The sequence below is a fragment of the Cydia amplana genome, chromosome 24 (genome assembly GCF_948474715.1).
Source record: "Cydia amplana chromosome 24, ilCydAmpl1.1, whole genome shotgun sequence".
NCBI classification, from domain to species: Eukaryota; Metazoa; Arthropoda; class Insecta; order Lepidoptera; family Tortricidae; genus Cydia; species Cydia amplana.
The window spans coordinates 4,019,061-4,038,172 of NC_086092.1; the positions used below are offsets into that span (position 1 = coordinate 4,019,061).

The window sequence follows — 19,112 nt, forward strand, 5'->3', positions numbered from 1 at the left end:
TTCATAAATGCCATATTTGATCTCATTATGTATAACGTGAATAATGTCCTAAAATGTGAGTGTATACTGTAGTTTCCTAAATGGCAGTTAATACCATTCTCATTTTTTTCCACTTTTTATTTTTCTCGTAAGCTTCATTTATCAATAGCAATTATAATCATTCTCATATTTACCCATTCTATGTATTTACGAGGGGTATTCAAAATATTCTCGGTATGAGAATGAAAACAAACAAGTAAGAAAAGTTTGATATTTTTATTTTTCAATATACTCCCCCCCTATGTTCATACACTTAAAAGATCGATCAATTATTTTTTTTAATCCCTCGTAAAAATATTTTTTATCTTTCGTGTAAAAATGCTCCTCCACTGCCGCCTTCAATGCTTCATCGTCAGAAAATTTATTTCCACGCAGATCCTTTTTAAGATTGGGGAGCAAAAAGAAGTCGCTGGGGGCTAAGTCCGGACTATACGGTGGGTGAGTAACAGTTTTAAACCCACGTTCAACAATAGCTGCCTTGGCAATATGAGCAGTATGGACGGGGGCGTTGTCATGCAGAAGCAGAATACCTTTGGTTAACTTTCCTCGCCTCTTTTCTTTAATTACATCCTTTAATTGACGTAGAATGTTAGCGTAGTACTGTCCTGTGATATTTACACCTTTTTCTTTATAATCGATTAGTAATACTCCTTCACAATCCCAAAATATCGTGGCCATGACCTTGCCAGCTGAAGGGATGACCTTCAACTTCTTGGGATGAGCTGAACCCTTAATGTGCCACTGCATGGACTCTTGTTTACTCTCTGGGTCATAATGATGAACCCAGGTTTCATCTCCAGTAACTATTCTTTGCAGCACCTCATCAGGATTTTCACCGCACAGGTCAATAAAATCGGAACAACAAGCTACACGCATGTCTTTTTGAAGCCGAGTCAGCATTCGCGGAACCCATCTTGCACTTACTTTTGACATATTAAGATGGTCATGTATAATATCATGTACGGTACCAATAGAGAGATTGGTTACTTGTGCTATAGATTTTACCTTCACTCGACCATCTTCCAATATAAGTTTTTCCACTTTATCAATATTTTCTTGTGAAGTAGCTACTACAGGCCGGCCAGGTCTAGGGTCATCTTCAATACTCTCCCTTCCGCGTTTAAACTCGCTTGACCACTTTTGAATGGTAGATAAAGAAGGAGCAGACTCACGGTAAACACAATCCATTTCCTCTTTTATGGTTTTTTGATTTTTACCCTGTTTTGTCAAGAATTTTATCACGCATCGATGTTCTAATTTAGTTAACATTGTCAATTCGCACAGGATGTTCATGTTTGTTCAGCAATTGCAGAAAAACAAAAGACTATCTCGGTTCGAATTATACTTTTTTTTAATGTCAATGAATAAACCTTAGCGGCCAGTAACGAAAGAAATTTTAGAAGAGGTCGTAAGATATCAATACCGAGAATAATTTGAACGCCCCTCGTATTAGTAGCTTATTTTCTCGATATGTTTTTGAACCGTTTTCATATTTACCCATTCTATGTATTTATTAGTAGCTTATTTTCTGCCTGACATAACAACAACAAACTATGAAAAACGCTGGGGTGTCCATCAAATCTGGAGTTCGTCGGACTGTTTCTTTTCAAAAAACATTTCCTTTGCAACTTAACTAGACGGAGCCCCGCTTCGCGGGGCTCCTATTTCTGAGCGGTTTGCCCTTCGGGCATCTGAAGCTACCTAACGAACCTAACCTACCTAGCTATTGATTTAGTGAGACGTCCGTGAAAACATTACACTTTGGGGAAAAAAGCGTAGGTAGGTAAGTAGGTTAGGTTCGTTAGGTAGCTTCAGATGCCCGAAGGGCAAACCGCTCAGAAATAGGAGCCCCGCGAAGCGGGGCTCCGTCTATTTAAGTTGGAAAATAATGCGAATGGTTACAAAACATACCGGGAAAATAAGTTTTTCAAAAAAAAATAGAATGGAAAAATATGCGAATGACTAAAGTTGCTATAGGGAAAGGAAGATTACGAGAAAAATATAAAGTGAGAAATAATGCGAATGGTATTAACTGCAATTAGGAAATAACGATTTTCGGAACATACAGTATACACTCTAAAATGTGTTATTAGTAAGTAAGTATTTTGTCTAAAAATTAATATGATAATTGTTAGGTATATTATTTCCAAAATGTTACCTATTTTATTTTACTTCAAACACAGTATATATTGTATTATTTGTATTGTTGATGAATAAATATGATATGATATGATATGATGGTAAATCTTAACCATTCGTAGTTATTATGTAACAAGGGAGATTGTTTGTGAATAAGTGATAACCATTAGATACGGAGAGATTCTTAAAATTTAGAAATCAGAATCGTTTATTATTAAGTAGCTTGCTAAATTATTAAGTAGTTAGGTAAGTATCTAATCTAAATAAATAAAATATTAAAAAGTACAATTATTAGTTAATAATTGTCCAGATATAACCTAGGTATCTAGTGAATCATTTGTGAACTCTAGACAGGCCGAGGCTGACTGGCTAAGTGCTAATTACAATTTACCTATTAAGATAATTTATAATCGCTTGACGGTGCTTGAACGATAATTATGAGGATTGCCTGCATTTATAATTCCTTACTTTGTTATCTAAGTAGGTAGGTAGGTAGGTAGGTAGTAGGTAGATAGGTAGGTGTATGGATCATAGTTATCTGAAATAAATATATTTTGATTTTTTTTTGACTTACCTACGTAAAAAAACTTAATGAGTAGGTGGTGTTGCTTAAATTTTTATGCATTTTTATTGAGTAAGAATTTTTAGGTAGGTACGAGTAAGTATATATAAAATGCGGCTCGATGCTGACAGATGTGATTCCACCCTTATGCTTTGTGTTAATAAATAAATGAAAAAAAAAACTGTCCTGCAGTTTGGCAAAAGAAAAAACTGTAGGTACAAATATAATAGGGTTTATTTCGCCTGAATAAATGTTTGTTTTTATTCATTTTGATGTTGGTTACGTTCCTAATGTTGTCCTAGGTAACACAACGTGACAAAAAGCTGAGTGGGGACCTTTTGGCACAAATATTTATGTAATTGAATCTTAGTTTTGTTATATTTTATCTTGTGTTATTAATTATTATTTGTGCTAATAAACATTTCTTATTCTTATTCTTATTCTTATTCTAATCGATATCTTGATTCTTCCCATTCTTCCAGGAAAGCATTGACTTCGGGGTAGTACTGGGGGGAACGTCGTACTTTTCGAACGGGTAGTGTGTTAAGTTCTGCCAATATGTTGGTCTGTTCGAGCGGTAGTTGATGTCGAACTTCGCTAATGTGTCGAACTCCGCCTGCGACAGTTCGAAGTCGAAGATGGAGGCGTTTTCGATGACGCGGCTCGGGGTGACGGTTTTTGGGAGGGTGATGATGCCTCGTTGGTACTGGAAAGAAAGCGAAATAAATACAGATGTAGCATAATTGTTTTCCATCATATTATCTCAGAGTAAAGTATTCAGTATATCATGCTACTTCAGTCAACTTCGGTACGGCTACCATCATCAGTTTGGCACTGACATAAACGCCGTCGAGAACGTAATTTACTTTCTATACGTCTCGCACGTACTCGCATATTTGTGCAAACGAGATGTATAGAAAGTAAATTACGTTCTCGATAGCGTAAATGTCAGTTTTGACACTGTCAGTGACTCATGTACGGGCTCAGTACAGTCCGTTAACTCTCAGAATGACCTTCGGATTTGAAAGGTCGGGTATCGGCAGTAACACGCGAAGGTGATACTGCTGTTCTGCTTTCTTATTAACTCACAAAAAGTTTTAAAATTACCGCAAAAAGTTAAGGATACCTATTGTCTCAATGTAAAATAAGCCCTAATTTAATAACATTATGCTTAATATTCGGTGGATGACTATATTACGATAATATATGACTTTTTGTCATAATCTAAATAAAATAGAATCAGAATTGGAAATTCGTCCGGAGCTAATTTGAAAACAGAACGTCACACCGTCATTTACTATTCTGGCGGAAATTATAAAGAGTTGATAATACCAGTCACATATTTCGAGGTCGATATAAGTCTATTGATGATCTTACCAAGTATCTGAGCACGACTTGTGTGACAGACTTGTTGTATTTCTTGGCAATAGCGACGAGGGTTGGGTCGTCCATCTTAGGTCCCTTGGCATCAGGGGCCGCACGGCTGGCGATCATGGCTCCGAAGGGCGCCCAAGCGACAACCCTGATGTTTTGAGAGGTGCAGTAGTCAACCAGCTCCTTTTGGCCGAAAGCGAGGTTGAGCTGAGGAGAATAAGAATAAACTAAGAATGTTGACTAAAAAGAGTAGGTAGGCAAAGTGGGTCAAAATTCTTTTCGATGTCTTCTTGTTTCTTGTCCCCAAAAAATGTGACGGAGTGGAACTTTTTGTATGGGGTGACATTTAGTTTTAAATTTTTATCAAAAGAATTATAATTTCTTCCGTTAGAAAGACATGCAATTGCACTCAGTTTTTTTTATTTATTTGATAAAAGACATAAATCTATTATGCGTGACAGATCGGTCAGAAACAGGACAACGAAAATAATTTTGACCCAAGTAGGTATACATTTTAATAAGTAGTTTTTTAATAATTCAGCTGAGAACCCAATTGTCCCTGATTTGATGTGTCCGTAAATTTAATAGGCCAAATATGTTCACATGATTTCTGGACGTTAAGGGTCGTCCAGAAATCATGTGATCATATTTGGCCTATTAAATTTACGGACACATTAAATCAGGGACAATGGCGCCTTATTATTTATTCTGTGGTAATACCTACCTCGACTTGGTTGGTGACTGGTTTAACCTTGCTGTTGGCGACAAGGCGCTTCAGCTGGTCAACGTTAAAGTTTGAGACGCCGATGGAGCGCGTCAGACCCTTCTTAAGGACCGTCTCGAAGGCCCGCCAGGTGTCTAGGTAGTCGATCTTTCGGTCTACCCCTTCTTCCTGGAATAAATACATGGGTTGGTCATAGGGTTGCCAGATGGTCGGGATTTGGCGGGATTCTCCCGATTCCCGACGAAGTGAAAATTGTCCCGAAAAACGGCTTCACGTTATAAAACAATAATTTCAAGTTTCGAACTGTCGTCGAGCGCGTCAGCGTGCGCGCGGGGCGCGCGTGGTGTGGGACCTTGCGGTGAGGGTGCGATGTTTTTTTTTCCCGACTTAAGTCCCAGAATCCCGAAAAAAATATATTTTTTCCCAATAATAGCACCTTTCGATCTGGCAACCCTAGTTGGTCATGTCTGTCAAATGCCGGACGACTTGTGGGCCAAGGCCACAGAGTGGGAGCCCCACGAGTGTAACCGGGGATCCGGCAGACCTCGTTGGTGATGGCGGGATAACTTGGACTCCTTTTTGAGTGCCTGGCCAGATATAGCACTAAACATATACGAGTGGAAAAAGAGGGGGAGGCCTTTGCCCAGCAGTGGGACACAATGGGCTCTGAATAATAATAATAAATTAGTAGGTAGGTAGGTGAGTAGGGTTCGCGGGGAGAGTTGGGTTATGAATGGGGAGAGAAGGGATGAAAGGGGGGTGAGATGGGATTTTAAGGCTACTGCTACAAAAATAATGTATTCTAATTTAAAATGGAGCTATTGTAATACGTCGGCCTCCACGTCGGCCTCGCGGTTGTACGTCGGCCACACCTGGGAATATACTCACAGTGTAGGACATCGGCCAGTGCACGAGCACCTGGTCCACGTAGTCGAGGCCTAGACGGCGCAGGGAGCCGCGCAACGAGACCTCCACGTCGGCCTCGCGGGCGTACGTCGGCCACACCTGGAAGAATATCAAACAAAACCGTGTTCAGGTCTTTCCTGTGGACATACTTATCCAAAACTTATGGTAGGGAGAAAAAACTTGAGTTTCATTCGGACTGTAATGTTTTTTCTCCTCTGCCCAATAGTTAACAGATTGTGGGCATGTTGATTTTATCTCACTTATCCAAATAAAAGGAGTAATATTTCAGAGAAGATAAGAAAATTTTCCTTTATAGCCATTAGCTTATGGGTATGCACGTATGTCCAGAGGAAAGAACATGGTTTGAGTTTGACTTCATTCTGATGGAACAGCTTGAAAGAGACCCAGGGAGTTCTGGTAATCAAAGAGAATGAGGAATGTTGATGTGTTTGTGGGGACATAGTGGCAATTAACAAGTTTGTGGGGACGACTGGTCTGGCCTAGCGGGTGACCCTGCCTGTGAAGCCGCGGTCCTGGGTTCGAATCCCAGTAAGGGCATTTATTGTGTGATGACTTGATGAACACAGATATTTGTTCCTAAGTCTTGGGTGTTTTTTTATGTATTTATGTATTTGTATATTATATAATATATCGTCGTCTGAGTACCCACAACACAAGCCTTCTTGAGCTTACTGTAGGACTTAGTCAAGCTGTGTAAGAATGTTCTATAATATTTATTTATTTCCGATCGGCCGTTCTGTATCTTCTGTTGTATTGTATGACTTGTATAATGTCCGACACGATAACATGTCAAGCTTGACCTTTTGTATCATAGATGATCAAGGGGTTAACTTTATCAATAACTCTTAACCTGGTTTGTTGCTAGTTTTTGTCAACGAGACTTCTTTTCCAACCCCGAACGAAAGGGAAACTAAAGGTAGACCTCTAGGCTTGGTCTATATCATGTGTATGAGAAACTTACTCAAAGCTCTGTTATATTATTTATATTATTACAAGCTTTTTATGAACTTGCAATGTATAGTATCTATTATGTATGTTTTACGGGTCAAATCTTGCAAGACCCACTTCCCGACTTCCAATGAAGCTGAAAATGTGCATACACATGAAAGTCGGGTGACAATGCAATATTATGATACCACCAAGCTGGTCTGATGATGGAGACAGGAGGTGGCCATAGGAACTCTGTGATAAAACAACGAAACCTAATTGTGTTTGGGGTTTTTAGAATTGTCTCGATGAGTATTAGTTGCCTGTGGAAAAAACAGTAAGCGATAAAAGCTTGTACCAAAAACTTTTGTACCTTAGTGGTGATAAAAAGGTCTTCTCTCTTCACGACGCCATCTTGGATCTTTTTCTTTATAATCTGTCCGATCTCGGGTTCGATCCTGTAGAGATGAGCCGTGTCGATGTGTCGGTATCCCACGTCGATGGCGTACGAGACACAGTCCACCATCTTGTCCCAGCCAGAGTAGTCGAACTCTCCGTCCTAGAGAGGTAAAGATTTTGGATCAGTTTGGATCATATCGATGGTAAATATAACCATGCCATGTTTTAGATGGTAAACCCAATTGACATATTGTGTATTTTGAATAAGTATTTTGAAGAAAGTAGATATTCTGAGGCCTGAACCATGTAAGTATTATTATGTTGATTTAAAAAGAAAGTTTCTCTAATTTTCAGGTTCGTGACGACTTCACCTAAAGGATGACTCACGTTAGACCGGGCCGTGTCCGGGCCGGAGCTTCCGGAGCTTCGTTTTCTATGGAAAGCATCACCTGTCATCTGTCATAGTTTAAGTAAGCGCCGGTAGCTCCGGCCCGGACACGGCCCGGTCTAACGTGAGTCATCCTTAACGGCTCGGTCACGACATTGTGCGATTAGCGGCGGCGACGGCAACCATAGGTTGGAGTGAGACACAGCGATCGGACCTTTCGTTCCCATTCCCACCTATACTTGCCCCCGCCAGTGCCGCCGGTCGCGCAATGTCGCGGCCGAGCCGGAAGACTCTTCAAAAAGTTTAACAACGTTAGACACTAAAATAACTGGTGACTTGTATCGGGATATCACACCCTCATCATCATCATACATGACATAATGATGTCCTCATAGCGCCGCCTACCGAACCGTAGTCCCATGGCTGAGAGATCATCACCTCACCATCATCATCATCATCATCATCATCATCATCATCGTCATCATCATCATCATCGTGCTTACCGGGCGGAGACCCAGCCACGTCCCGTAACCCAGAGCTGGCATTTTGATGCCATTGTTGAGCGTAAACGAGGGGATGTTGACCTGAAAAACAAAAGAAAAGAACACATATTAACCTTTTGGACGCCAATGACCGATATATCCGCACCGTAGGTTAAACGCCAGACCGATTAAACGGTCACAGACCACAGAGCAACGTCGACCTACGTGCATACCTATACATAAAGTTCAACTTCAGTTTTGACACTTCAATGATGTGGCGCCTGAGTGACAGCTTTTGTGTTTCGGCGTGGAAAAGGTTAATCACATCTAAGTAATAAAATAAATTCGCGATTGACTCGTCTATAAATGTGAGTTAAAAGAAAAGAATGTGGTACCTAATAGCATAGAGCAATATAAGTAGGTAAAGAAAGAGTGGTAACTCCATACATCAGTTTTCTTACCAAAACGTGAGTTAGTTCGTAGTCGACATCTATTTGTATTGAAGTACGGTCGAGTGTAAAAATATGGGTGCACATATCATACTCAAAAATATGTCCCACAGCTCTGTCAGCGAACTAAGTATTGGACATATTTTTGAGTAAGTTATGTGCACCAATATTTCTACATATGTACACATACATGCATAGGTACATGATCTGTATATTTAATTATGTAAATACATAGATGGTATTTTTCCATAGTGGCCTTAATAGATTTAGATATAAGGTCAGGTGGGGTTAGAAAAACACCGGCCAAGAAGAACACTTGTAGGGAACCCTCACACTGTTTCTCTTACCCCATCTGACTTTAAGACTCATTTATTTCAACATTACTTCTATGTTTTAAACATACCTATATGTAAGTAGGTACCTAGACATACTGTCAAGGAATTTGATACTACATATTTTACGATTGGTTGGTTAATTATAATACATATTTTATGAGTAGTGTAAATAATTGTAAATATTTGTATTTCAATATTTAGATATACCTATAGATAATGTTATTATGTAAGCTTACAAGAGACATGATATCATGATAGATAACATGGATAACCTTTCTTATACATATTTCCTACTAATAACATTGTACATCATGACATAGGTACCTACATACGAAACTGAGTTAATAGGTTGATAGGTTTCTACTTAAGGGTGGCCAACTTGGAGGTATACAACTTTTTTTTGCCGCCTTTTTATCTTGGCGGCAAATATGACAGTTGTTGCATGAAAATTACTTTGTGTAAGTAGATACTACGGCAAATTTCTTATGGAGCGTTTTACGACTGAACGTTTTAATTATTAAAACGTTCTTAGAAACATTAAAAAGAATGTTTCCCGGTCGATTAATTTCGAGAAAGGGGCTGTTCATAAATTACGGCATGTATTTTTGACGATTTTTGCCCCCCCCCCCTAAAATCATCCAAAAATCATGCTTCGAATGACCCCGTTTCCTCCTACGTCATGCTATCATCATCCGATGCCCAGACCCCCCCCCCCCCCAATTTGAAATGACAATTTTTGAATAGCCCCAAACGGTGACATTGATTGGCCCCCAAGATCGCCTGATTTAAGAGCTCCTGACTTTTATCTGTCTTTACTTTTATACTTTTATCTCACTTTGCCGCATAAAAAAAACAATGGCTTTTGTTTAATAGGTTAGTTAGGGTCTAGGCCTAAAAAATATTTGAGAAATTTCATACTATTATATTGTACCTATTGTATTGTAGAGACAAATAGCGTTAGCGTCGCGTCGCAAACGCAAGTTTGACAGTAGCGCAGAATAGATAATAATACAAACGGTAGAATACATACGAGTATCTATTTATAAAATACGGAACCGGCGAGCCGGCGAGTCATTAACATAAACACGTAAAACACGCCGTGGAATATTATATCGGGCGATTTTGTTTGTGAATTGATACGACCAGTGAATAAGCTTGTTAATTATAATAGTTAAAGAAAAATTACGTTGTATATTTAATTATGTACCTAATTCCACTTCCAAATTTAAGTGCATTATACAAATACCTTAGTTAGCTTTTAGTGGAAAATCAAAAGAACGAAATAAAAACAAATACGTATATCGTTTAAAAATCATTGATAACCATGACAGTTAGCACTAAGCTGCTCAGCAACTTCTGCTGATGACTACAAGAGCGAATTGGCCAGAAAGAGTTTTATATTACTTATGTTGATTCTGTAAACATTGGTAATAATTTAATGTCTTCTCTTTGAATGATAAGTTGATAAGAATCCCGACCGAATTTTCAGTATATTCCGTTTCTTCAAAAACGATTTTTTCTGCTCTATACAGCAAAGCCAAGGTTTGAACTAACCAATTTTACCACCACACATGATATAAAAATTGGTATTAAAGGATATTTATACTTGCAAAATATTGTGTTAGGAATGTGTGTAAATAAATGTAAGTTACCTTGGCCATGGTGCGTTCGCAGTCTACGGCAGCCGGCTTCAAACTACCGATAGCAGCTAGCAGCGATATCAAATACGAAAATATGCGGGCTTAGAGGATAATACCCAAACGGAGACGCCTTGGGGGTTATTCATAAATTACGTCATTTCAAATTAGGAGGAAACGGGGTCATTCGAAGCATGATTTTTGGATGATTTTAGTGGGGGAGGGGGTCAAAAATCGATGACGTAATTTATGAACAGCCCCTTGTCTGTAATTTTCGGTACAAAACAGTCTGCCGATTTTTGTGGGGGAGGGGCACGTCAAATTTATACGTAACGTAAAAATAGCCATGTCCGATAAACGTCACTCCATACAATGTGTATGACTATTGGCAGTGGCGGATTTGCCCTAAGGCCCAGTAGGCCCGGGCCTAGAGCGGCAAAATAATTAGGGGCGGCAAAATGTGACAAAAAAACAACGGGTTGCACTCCGGGAGTGCCGACAGAAGTGAAAACTCAATGACATCTTACGTCTTACGTTTTACGTCTTGCGCTCTCGCGAGTTAAACATTTTTTCCCCATCACAAAAAGTGCACAGCGCCGCTAAAGAAGTTTTCACTTCAAAAAATCGCTGAAGATAACAAGAAATAACTTGAAATTTAGTCAATATGATGCCACTGACCATTGGCCGCCTATTTTCGACAGAGGGGAACGCCTGTTAATGGCTACTCCGTTTGGTTATATCCTCTAAGTATGCGGGCGTCATTCAATGTTTGGTTTCTGAATCGTACCATGCGTAGTTATTATGTAACAAGGGAGATTATTTGTGAAAAATGATAAGTTGATTAAAGTCAAATGTCAAAAGTCAAAGCAATTATTGCAAACATATTACATAATATATTATTATATAATAGTAGTGTGTCTACTTGAAATATCATAAATTAAAATATTTTAATTGAAAATAATTTAATTTGTTCTTAGAGTAATTCATTAATTATACATACTTACCTATAGTTGGTCAAGCAAATCTTGTCAGTAAAAAAAGGCGCGAAATTCAAATTTTCTATGGGACGATATCCCTTCGCGCCTACATTTTTCAAATTTGCCGCCTAGGTATAATTACTCTCAGGATTTTCCCTTATGGCTCCTCTACACGATGGGCCAACGCCGGCCACTCCAAGGGACGCATTTATGCGTTAGAGGGAGCAAGTGATATTGCTATCTCATCCTACCGCATGGCTGCGTCCCTTGGATATTGCTATCTCATTCTACCGCATGGCTGCGTCCCTTGGAGTGGCCGGCGTTGGCCCATCGTGTAGAGGAGCCATTATAGAGGCCAAGGGAGAGACACTCTCATACAGAGGTTCGAACGGGACAAACGACTCTCTCTTAAAGAGGTTTGTATCTCTCGCTAATAGAGGTAATCTAGGGCAAAAATGACGGGACCTTATAATTACTCTCGCTAATAGAGGTTTCTCGTTTATCCAGTTCTACCTTAGGGTAGTCCAATTTCTTTGCCCAATGTCATTGCGTCTCACTCTCTCATTAAAGTAAAATGTGAGATGCCTGGACAAAGAAATTGGATAGGTGGAATACCACCCGTATCCAGGCCCCGTAGCCAACGTGCCAATCGCTTACGCTCCGTAGCGATCGAAACGCAACTGTCACTGTCGCACTAATATGGAAGAGCGATAAAGAGACACAAAGCGTTTCGTTATCGAAGCGATAGCGATTGTCACCTTGGCTAGGCCGCCAGGTTTGACTGTATCAACATCAACATATTATATTATTATTATGAAAGTACAAATTACATGAACAGCGACATCTAGGGGCAACATTCTACAATGTTGTACCGACTAATTAAAGCGCCATCTCTAAATTATACTTAAAACTACGTTCACTACACGTCGACAATCATTTCAAACACACTAAGACAGACTAGATAATCTAGATATCGTTGTAGTACCGCTATTCGTCTCTAGATGGCGTTAAAATAAAAATATAACTATTCTGTTGTATGTGGTTGTATCTATTACCCACTAGATGGCAACATCAACATGAAACGTGGAGATTTTATCGTGAAAATTGTATTTGTATTCTAGATCCATATCAGAGCGTTCAGCAAAACGATGTTCTGTTGCAAATAAGATCGATACGTATCATTAACTTTGACGTACGGTCTTCATTACAGCCGCTAGGTTGGCATTATGTGTTTTTCAGTACTTTTTGTCTAGTTTTAATAGAGTTAGCGTAGTAATTGTTTTAGAAGCGTGTTAGTATCGCGTGATCTTGTGATTGATGGTTATAATAAACTGTATCGGCTCATTAGTGATAGTTGATACGTTATTATGCGGGTACTTAGGAACCAGATATTAAGCCGGCTTGAAAATGTTACTAAATAGTTTTCAGCGGGTTCGTAAAGTACAGTCGACGTCAAAGAAATGTTTACACTTTTGCATCTTCCTCTTGAATCACTCTATCTATTAAAAAAACAGCACCAAAATCCGTTGCGTAGTTTTAAAGATCTAAGCATACATAGGGGCAGACAGACAGCGGGAAGCGACTTTGTTTTATACTATGTAGTGATGCAAACATTACATAGGTACCCAATAGGCATTTACGTAGTATCAGGCGTGTCTCACTCCGCGATTTCGTCGCTTTGCTACAGGTAGCTAAAAGTACATCCGTTCGGCCCCAATTTTGGGGAAAGCCATAAGCCGCGCGTGGCGCTGTCGCCACCTAGCGGCCATATCTGTGCTGATCGTAACAGACGCGTTTTGTTAGAGAGTGAGTCTTCTGTACTTAGTACTATTATTTATTCTGTGGTAGTATCTAAACACATTTAATTTACGTTTATAAATAGGTTATGAGGTTTATTACACTTGTGCCTATGTTTCCATTGCTTAGGTAACCAGTATAGGTACCAGGTACAGTCACCTGCGATAATATGTTACTCTTCGAAGGCCGCAAAAATATCTGATACGGTCGTATTTGTAGAGCCATACGTTGTGTAACTTATTACAGGTGACTGTACCAGGCAGACGTAATATAATGAAAAATATTAACTCTATAGAAAATATACCTGATTTTAAATGTAGGTACATATGTTAAAATTAGGCATTCTCAAGAAAACCTTTCTCGAAAAACCATAATTATCGAAAACAAACGATATTAATATTAATTAATTTTGGTATTTTTATTATTTATTTCAATGTATTATTACTATATTAGTATTCTTAGTCGCAAATAAATAGCATATTTACAATGATTTTATTTTATTAATTCTTAGGTATTCATTAATTTTAAATTTTTAAAATATTATTGTAATAAAACAGAAAAAATACGATTAATGGGTTTTTTCAGTTATATTTTTTAATTAATATTTTTCATAGTATCACAGTTTCATATTATTTCGTAGTACAGTAGACAAATCTACGGCCATTTTATATTAGTAGTATACCTACCTACTGCATAATTATGACTATTAAGTATAGGTATTTTATACATATAGGTATACTAGGCGTCACCCACAACTATCCAAAATGGCGCTATTTAACATAAACACCGAAGGAGGTGTTTAAAAACTAGTTTGTAACGTAACTACCTGTGTTAGGTGTTAACCTACCTCAACCTATCACAGTGCACAGCACATGTTATTATTGTATGCGCATTTTAAATCAGTGTTAAATTTTAATTGAGGTTTAAGAGCCCATCAACGTGCACACTAGCGCCACTGCTAAATATTCGTGAATTTTTTAATTAAACGAAATATATTTAAAAAAGGGGGCCGCTACGTACTGTATCTTGTATTAAAGTACCATTTGAATCCCTCAAACTAGTTTCCATGTTGCTGGATTCCTCAATCTATGCGTCCAAAGGCCGTTTTTGTTTTGAGTTTATAGATTGACGAATCCAGCAACATAGAAACTAGTTAGATGTATTCAAAAGGTACTTTAATACAAGATGAAGATGCAGTACGTAGGGGCCCCCTTTTTTAAATATCTTTCGTTAAATTTAAATAATCACGATTATTTAGCAGTGGCGCTAGTGTGCACGTTAATGGGCTCTTAAATTAAAATCGGTGAAGTAACTTTAGATTTAGATCTATCACTTTCAGACGTGGGAAATTTAATGGTTATTTTATAATACTTGCAAAAAAGTTTTCAAGTTCAGAGTTTTTATAGTGACTTTCTCAAGACCTTCTAGAATATATTTTTACACGAATGAAATCGGTTTTATATTTATTGTTTTTATTTTTATATTATATCTACTTTACTTACAAGATGTGCAATTGCATAATATTTGTCATTGAGTATCACTTCTGACAAAAGTCATTGCCTATGTCTGCATTATTTATTATTTTATTTATTTTACAAATAAAAAAAAATATAAAAATTAAAATAAAATGCATTTATTTCAGACAAACATGGACCATTTTGTTAGTACATCTTAATCTCAATTTAAAACTTATAGCTAAGGTTAACTTACTAATGTAACCTATTAAAATATTAAAATTTGACAAAACATTTTACCTTCTTTAATACTTACAGATAAACTTTTTAATTATAGAATTATTTTGACCCAAATAAATACCTATTTGAAGGTATTTGTAAGAGTTTTCATGAATTAATTAATCCAAAATTATTTGCCCGGTACTCCCAACTTTTTTTAAACGTAAAAAGTAAAGCGAAAGCGGGCGAGTGTCTCATAAACAAGGAGATCCCTAAAACAGGAGCTAAGAGTGTAAAGTGACTTGTAAAAAACTTTAATTAAGAATATCTTGCAAATTACAGGCGTATTTTTTCCCCTTTTCTGTTGAGCTACGCCGTGCCTCGTTTAGATGGGGCTGTTGTGTAGTAACTAATCCTTTATCTAGTAAGCTCGTACAAGCTTAGGGTCTCCCCCACAGCTATCGATGCGGAATCGGCTCGGCTCAGCTCGGTCGACTTACAACGCGACGACGTCTTTTTTGCCCTTATTGATTTAGATTTAAATTTATTTATTTCATAATGTGAAATTTCAATATAAATTATTTGACACTAATCTATGCGAATTTATATAATTCTTGCGTAGATATAGGGTTTTTTTCTATCGGCTTTTGCCGATTCCGCGTCGATAAGTGAGGGGAGACTTTAACCCGGCAACGGCTCGGCAAATAACAGTGTGGAAGTTCCATCATAAACGTGAAATTTCTATGACAACTAAAAATAAAGAGCCTGTAAGGTTTCATCTTAAGCAGTAAGCAAATAGGTATTTAAGAAAAGACTGCAAGCAAAACTTTTAGATGGTGTACTTCCGTTTGGCCCAAATACATTTCGCCAAATTTCACTTCCCAACAAACTTATCGCAATAGTTTCATTTCCCAAAGGAACCTTTAGCAAAGTTACACTTCGCATATAACTTATTTGGTCAAATTATCATTTGGCATGATTTTACTTTGTCAAATGTTATTAGGACAAAAACTTATTTAGCAAACGTTTTTTATTGGCTAATATTATATTCCAAAAAGATGTTTGCTCAAATTGTCACTTCGCAAATTTGGCAAATAGGCATCTCTATTTAAATTTGAACCTAAATTCGTTCTGTTACAATTTTGAATTTAGTAGTAGTAGTAGTAAACTCATTATTGTACAAAAAGACATATTAAAAATAACATACAAGTAGTGAGAAGTACAAAGGCGAACTTATCCCTATGAGGGATCTCTTCCAGTTAACCTTTGAGTAGATGAGAGGAGAAAGTGAAAAGAGGGTGACGAATGCAGCAAAACATTACATACTTTTAAACATTACATACTTTTAAACTTAAATTTAAACAATATCTTTTCAGCTTGCAACTGCCGTGTTCTTAGCGTTCCATGCAGCTTAGCTAAATAATTTTTTTTTTGTTGGTTAAAGCCGTCGATCGTTGCCTTTTCTGTAAACCTATTTACAACTACCAACTCACCTATTTTATATTATATTTCTTTATTTATTCGAGTTCCCTTTTTTATGTATATATGCTCAACTATATTTAATATTATACTAAATACATGCTTTGCCTGACTATATATATTTACATATTCCCAACCCACTCACTTCCATATCAAATTTCACTTTTTTTTCTTTTTCTTTGTCTTCATGTATAAGTTTGTAATTTGTGTTAAATATTAATTAGGTACTGAATCACATTTTGACACTGCCTTTACTGTTCTGAGCTATCTTCTTGCCCTGGGCTCCACGGAAGACCAGCGCTATAGCATATATATTATGTTAGAGCATATGCTGAGTGGTGTCCATTTGTAGCCTCTATAGCAGCATCAAAACTACGATTATTATTGCATGTTAGTTTAAGCTACTAATAGTTTTAACTGTTTAGTGTATAAGATCTTCTTTCTTAAATGTATATGTGTGGTGCTGTATGTAGATGGTTTTTGCAATAAACGTTTTTCTATTCTATTCTATTCAAAATGTACAACAAGGTACCTACCAAAAAGATAAAGGATGTAAATACATACAAAATATTTATTTAATAATATTTCTACTCAGGAATTAATATAATATTTCTACTCAGGATCAGTAGCTTCCTCCATTCTTACTGAGAAAAAATGTCCACAAGTTTTTGGTGCATTTGTATGAAATTTTGGGCCCACTTTTTAGGGTTCCGTAGCCAAATGGCAAAAAACGGAACCCTTATAGATTCGTCATGTCTGTCTGTCTGTCTGTCTGTCTGTCCGTCTGTCTGTCCGTCCGTATGTCACAGCCACTTTTCTCCGAAACTATAAGAACTATACTGTTGAAACTTGGTAAGTAGATGTATTCTGTGAACCGCATTAAGATTTTCACACAAAAATAGAAAAAAAACAATAAATTTTTGGGGTTCCCCATACTTCGAACTGAAACTCAAAATTTTTTTTTTCATCAAACCCATACGTGTGGGGTATCTATGGATAGGTCTTCAAAAACGATATTGAGGTTTCTAATATCATTTTTTTCTAAACTGAATAGTTTGCGCGAGAGACACTTCCAAAGTGGTAAAATGTGTGTCCCCCCCCTGTAACTTCTAAAATAAGAGAATGATAAAACTAAAAAAAATATATGATGTACATTACCATGTAAACTTCCACCGAAAATTGGTTTGAACGAGATCTAGTAAGTACATATTTTTTTTTTATACGTCATAAATCGCCTAAATACGGAACCCTTCATGGGCGAGTCCGACTCGCACTTGGCCGCTTTTTACTCGTATTAGGGTCGAAAGAGCTCGTGATTCTGACTGGAAATAATACAAAAAATCACAGTTCTGTGTAATGCAGATTGGGGGTAATCTTCATAAATTAAGTTATAGTAGGTACAATGCAGTACCAAAAAAAATTACTATGTTTATTACATTTTTAATCATAAAAATGTCAAAATCAAGTCAATTTCGATTCTGATCAAATCGATCGATTTGATCATCCCGTCTGGATACCGCTTTACCAGTTACACTACACTGAATGGGATTGGCAACTGTCAATAGTTTGCATAGATGGCACCATCATAGCTTGCCGGGGCTTGCCCCTTCTCTAGTTGAGTTCTATGAGATTTGGCTTAAAGGGCTGGCATCTAGGGCATAAAATTCTATATAAAAAACAAGAATTTGACACAATTCTAGAGATTGACAGAGCAATCTATGCTGGCGCAATCTGCTAAATACTTTGACCGGCCAATCCCATTGATTACCGAATCTTAATTCCTTAATTTTTATTTTAGGTCCTTATATAATTCTAAAATATTATTGCAGATATGTTCATGTAATGGTTCAACAAATTACATCCGTTTGCGTAAAACATAACCAAAATGATAAAGTATTTCAAATGAAAGCAAAAATAAAAATACTGCAGGCCCTCTATTGGTATGTAAATTGTATGCCATGTAATATTTTGGGACATGTAAGTTATGCTTAATGGTACATTTGACTAAATAATACTTGGTAAAATGAAACTTGACCAAGTAATTATTTGCTAAACAATAACTTGCCAAAAAAGACTATTGCAAACTGAAAAATTGCGATAAGTTGTTTTGCCAAACATTTTTTTGGGAAATGATAATTTGGGAAACATAGTTTGGGATGTGATACTTTGGGAAACGTTTTTGGCCCATTCATTAGTAAACCCTGACAGTTACGTAGGAAGTGGTGCCCTCAATAATTACCTACAATTTCTTGTGGAACTATAAACAAGGCAATTTCAGAAACAAGATGTTCCTGCAACGTTAAAATAAACATTTCCATTAATTGACCCATTAGCAGCTAACACTAAGTAATAACTTTTGTACTTAACTTTTACGATATTAGAAAATATAATATTGTACTTAAATTCTAAACTTATAGCATATTAATTAGACAAGTACATGTGTAAAGTAACTAAGCCACTTTCACTTTAGTTGCTTAAAGATTAAAGATTTAGAATGAATGAATGAAAGTTTAATCACGAGAACATATGGTACAGTACAGTAGATGTTATAAAATTTATTAATTTACATTGTTGACCCTTAATATGGTCTGCCATAAGGCATGTGAAAATGGTTTTGCCATGACGTGACAACGCCATGTATGTGAAAATTAATTGCGAAAATTAGATTTGATGTTGTAAGTAGGTACTACCTAATATTTGCATTTTAGTAGGTATAATAAAATATAAATTAAGAGAATTCTGTACTGAAAATTATACTGAAGAGTGAAGATCACTTAAGATAAATATACAATATAATTATATAT

The 19,112-nt window shown here is 37.0% G+C and overlaps 1 protein-coding gene across 1 annotated transcript; it reads right to left on the reverse strand.

Moving 5' to 3' along the window:
• Positions 1–3,188: 3,188 nt before the first annotated feature.
• LOC134659301 (aldo-keto reductase AKR2E4-like) lies at positions 3,189–10,447 on the reverse strand. Its single transcript, XM_063514954.1, has 7 exons — positions 10,398–10,447; positions 7,983–8,063; positions 7,066–7,251; positions 5,727–5,843; positions 4,839–5,006; positions 4,118–4,321; positions 3,189–3,446 (listed from the first exon to the last, which is right to left on the reverse strand). The coding sequence occupies exons 1-7, from the start codon at positions 10,404–10,406 to the stop codon at positions 3,189–3,191; spliced, it is 1,023 nt and encodes a 340-aa protein (XP_063371024.1). The 5' UTR covers positions 10,407–10,447.
• Positions 10,448–19,112: the final 8,665 nt, after the last annotated feature.

Bases quoted from the DNA above. Each gene is read 5' to 3' on its own strand.
- LOC134659301 (XM_063514954.1), bottom strand. The intron at 7,252-7,982 runs GTAAGCACGATG...TTACCTCTCTAG, and splicing joins CGTGGCTGGGTCTCCGCCCG to GACGGAGAGTTCGACTACTC. The intron at 5,844-7,065 runs GTACAAAAGTTT...ATATTCTTCCAG, and splicing joins ACCTTTTTATCACCACTAAG to GTGTGGCCGACGTACGCCCG.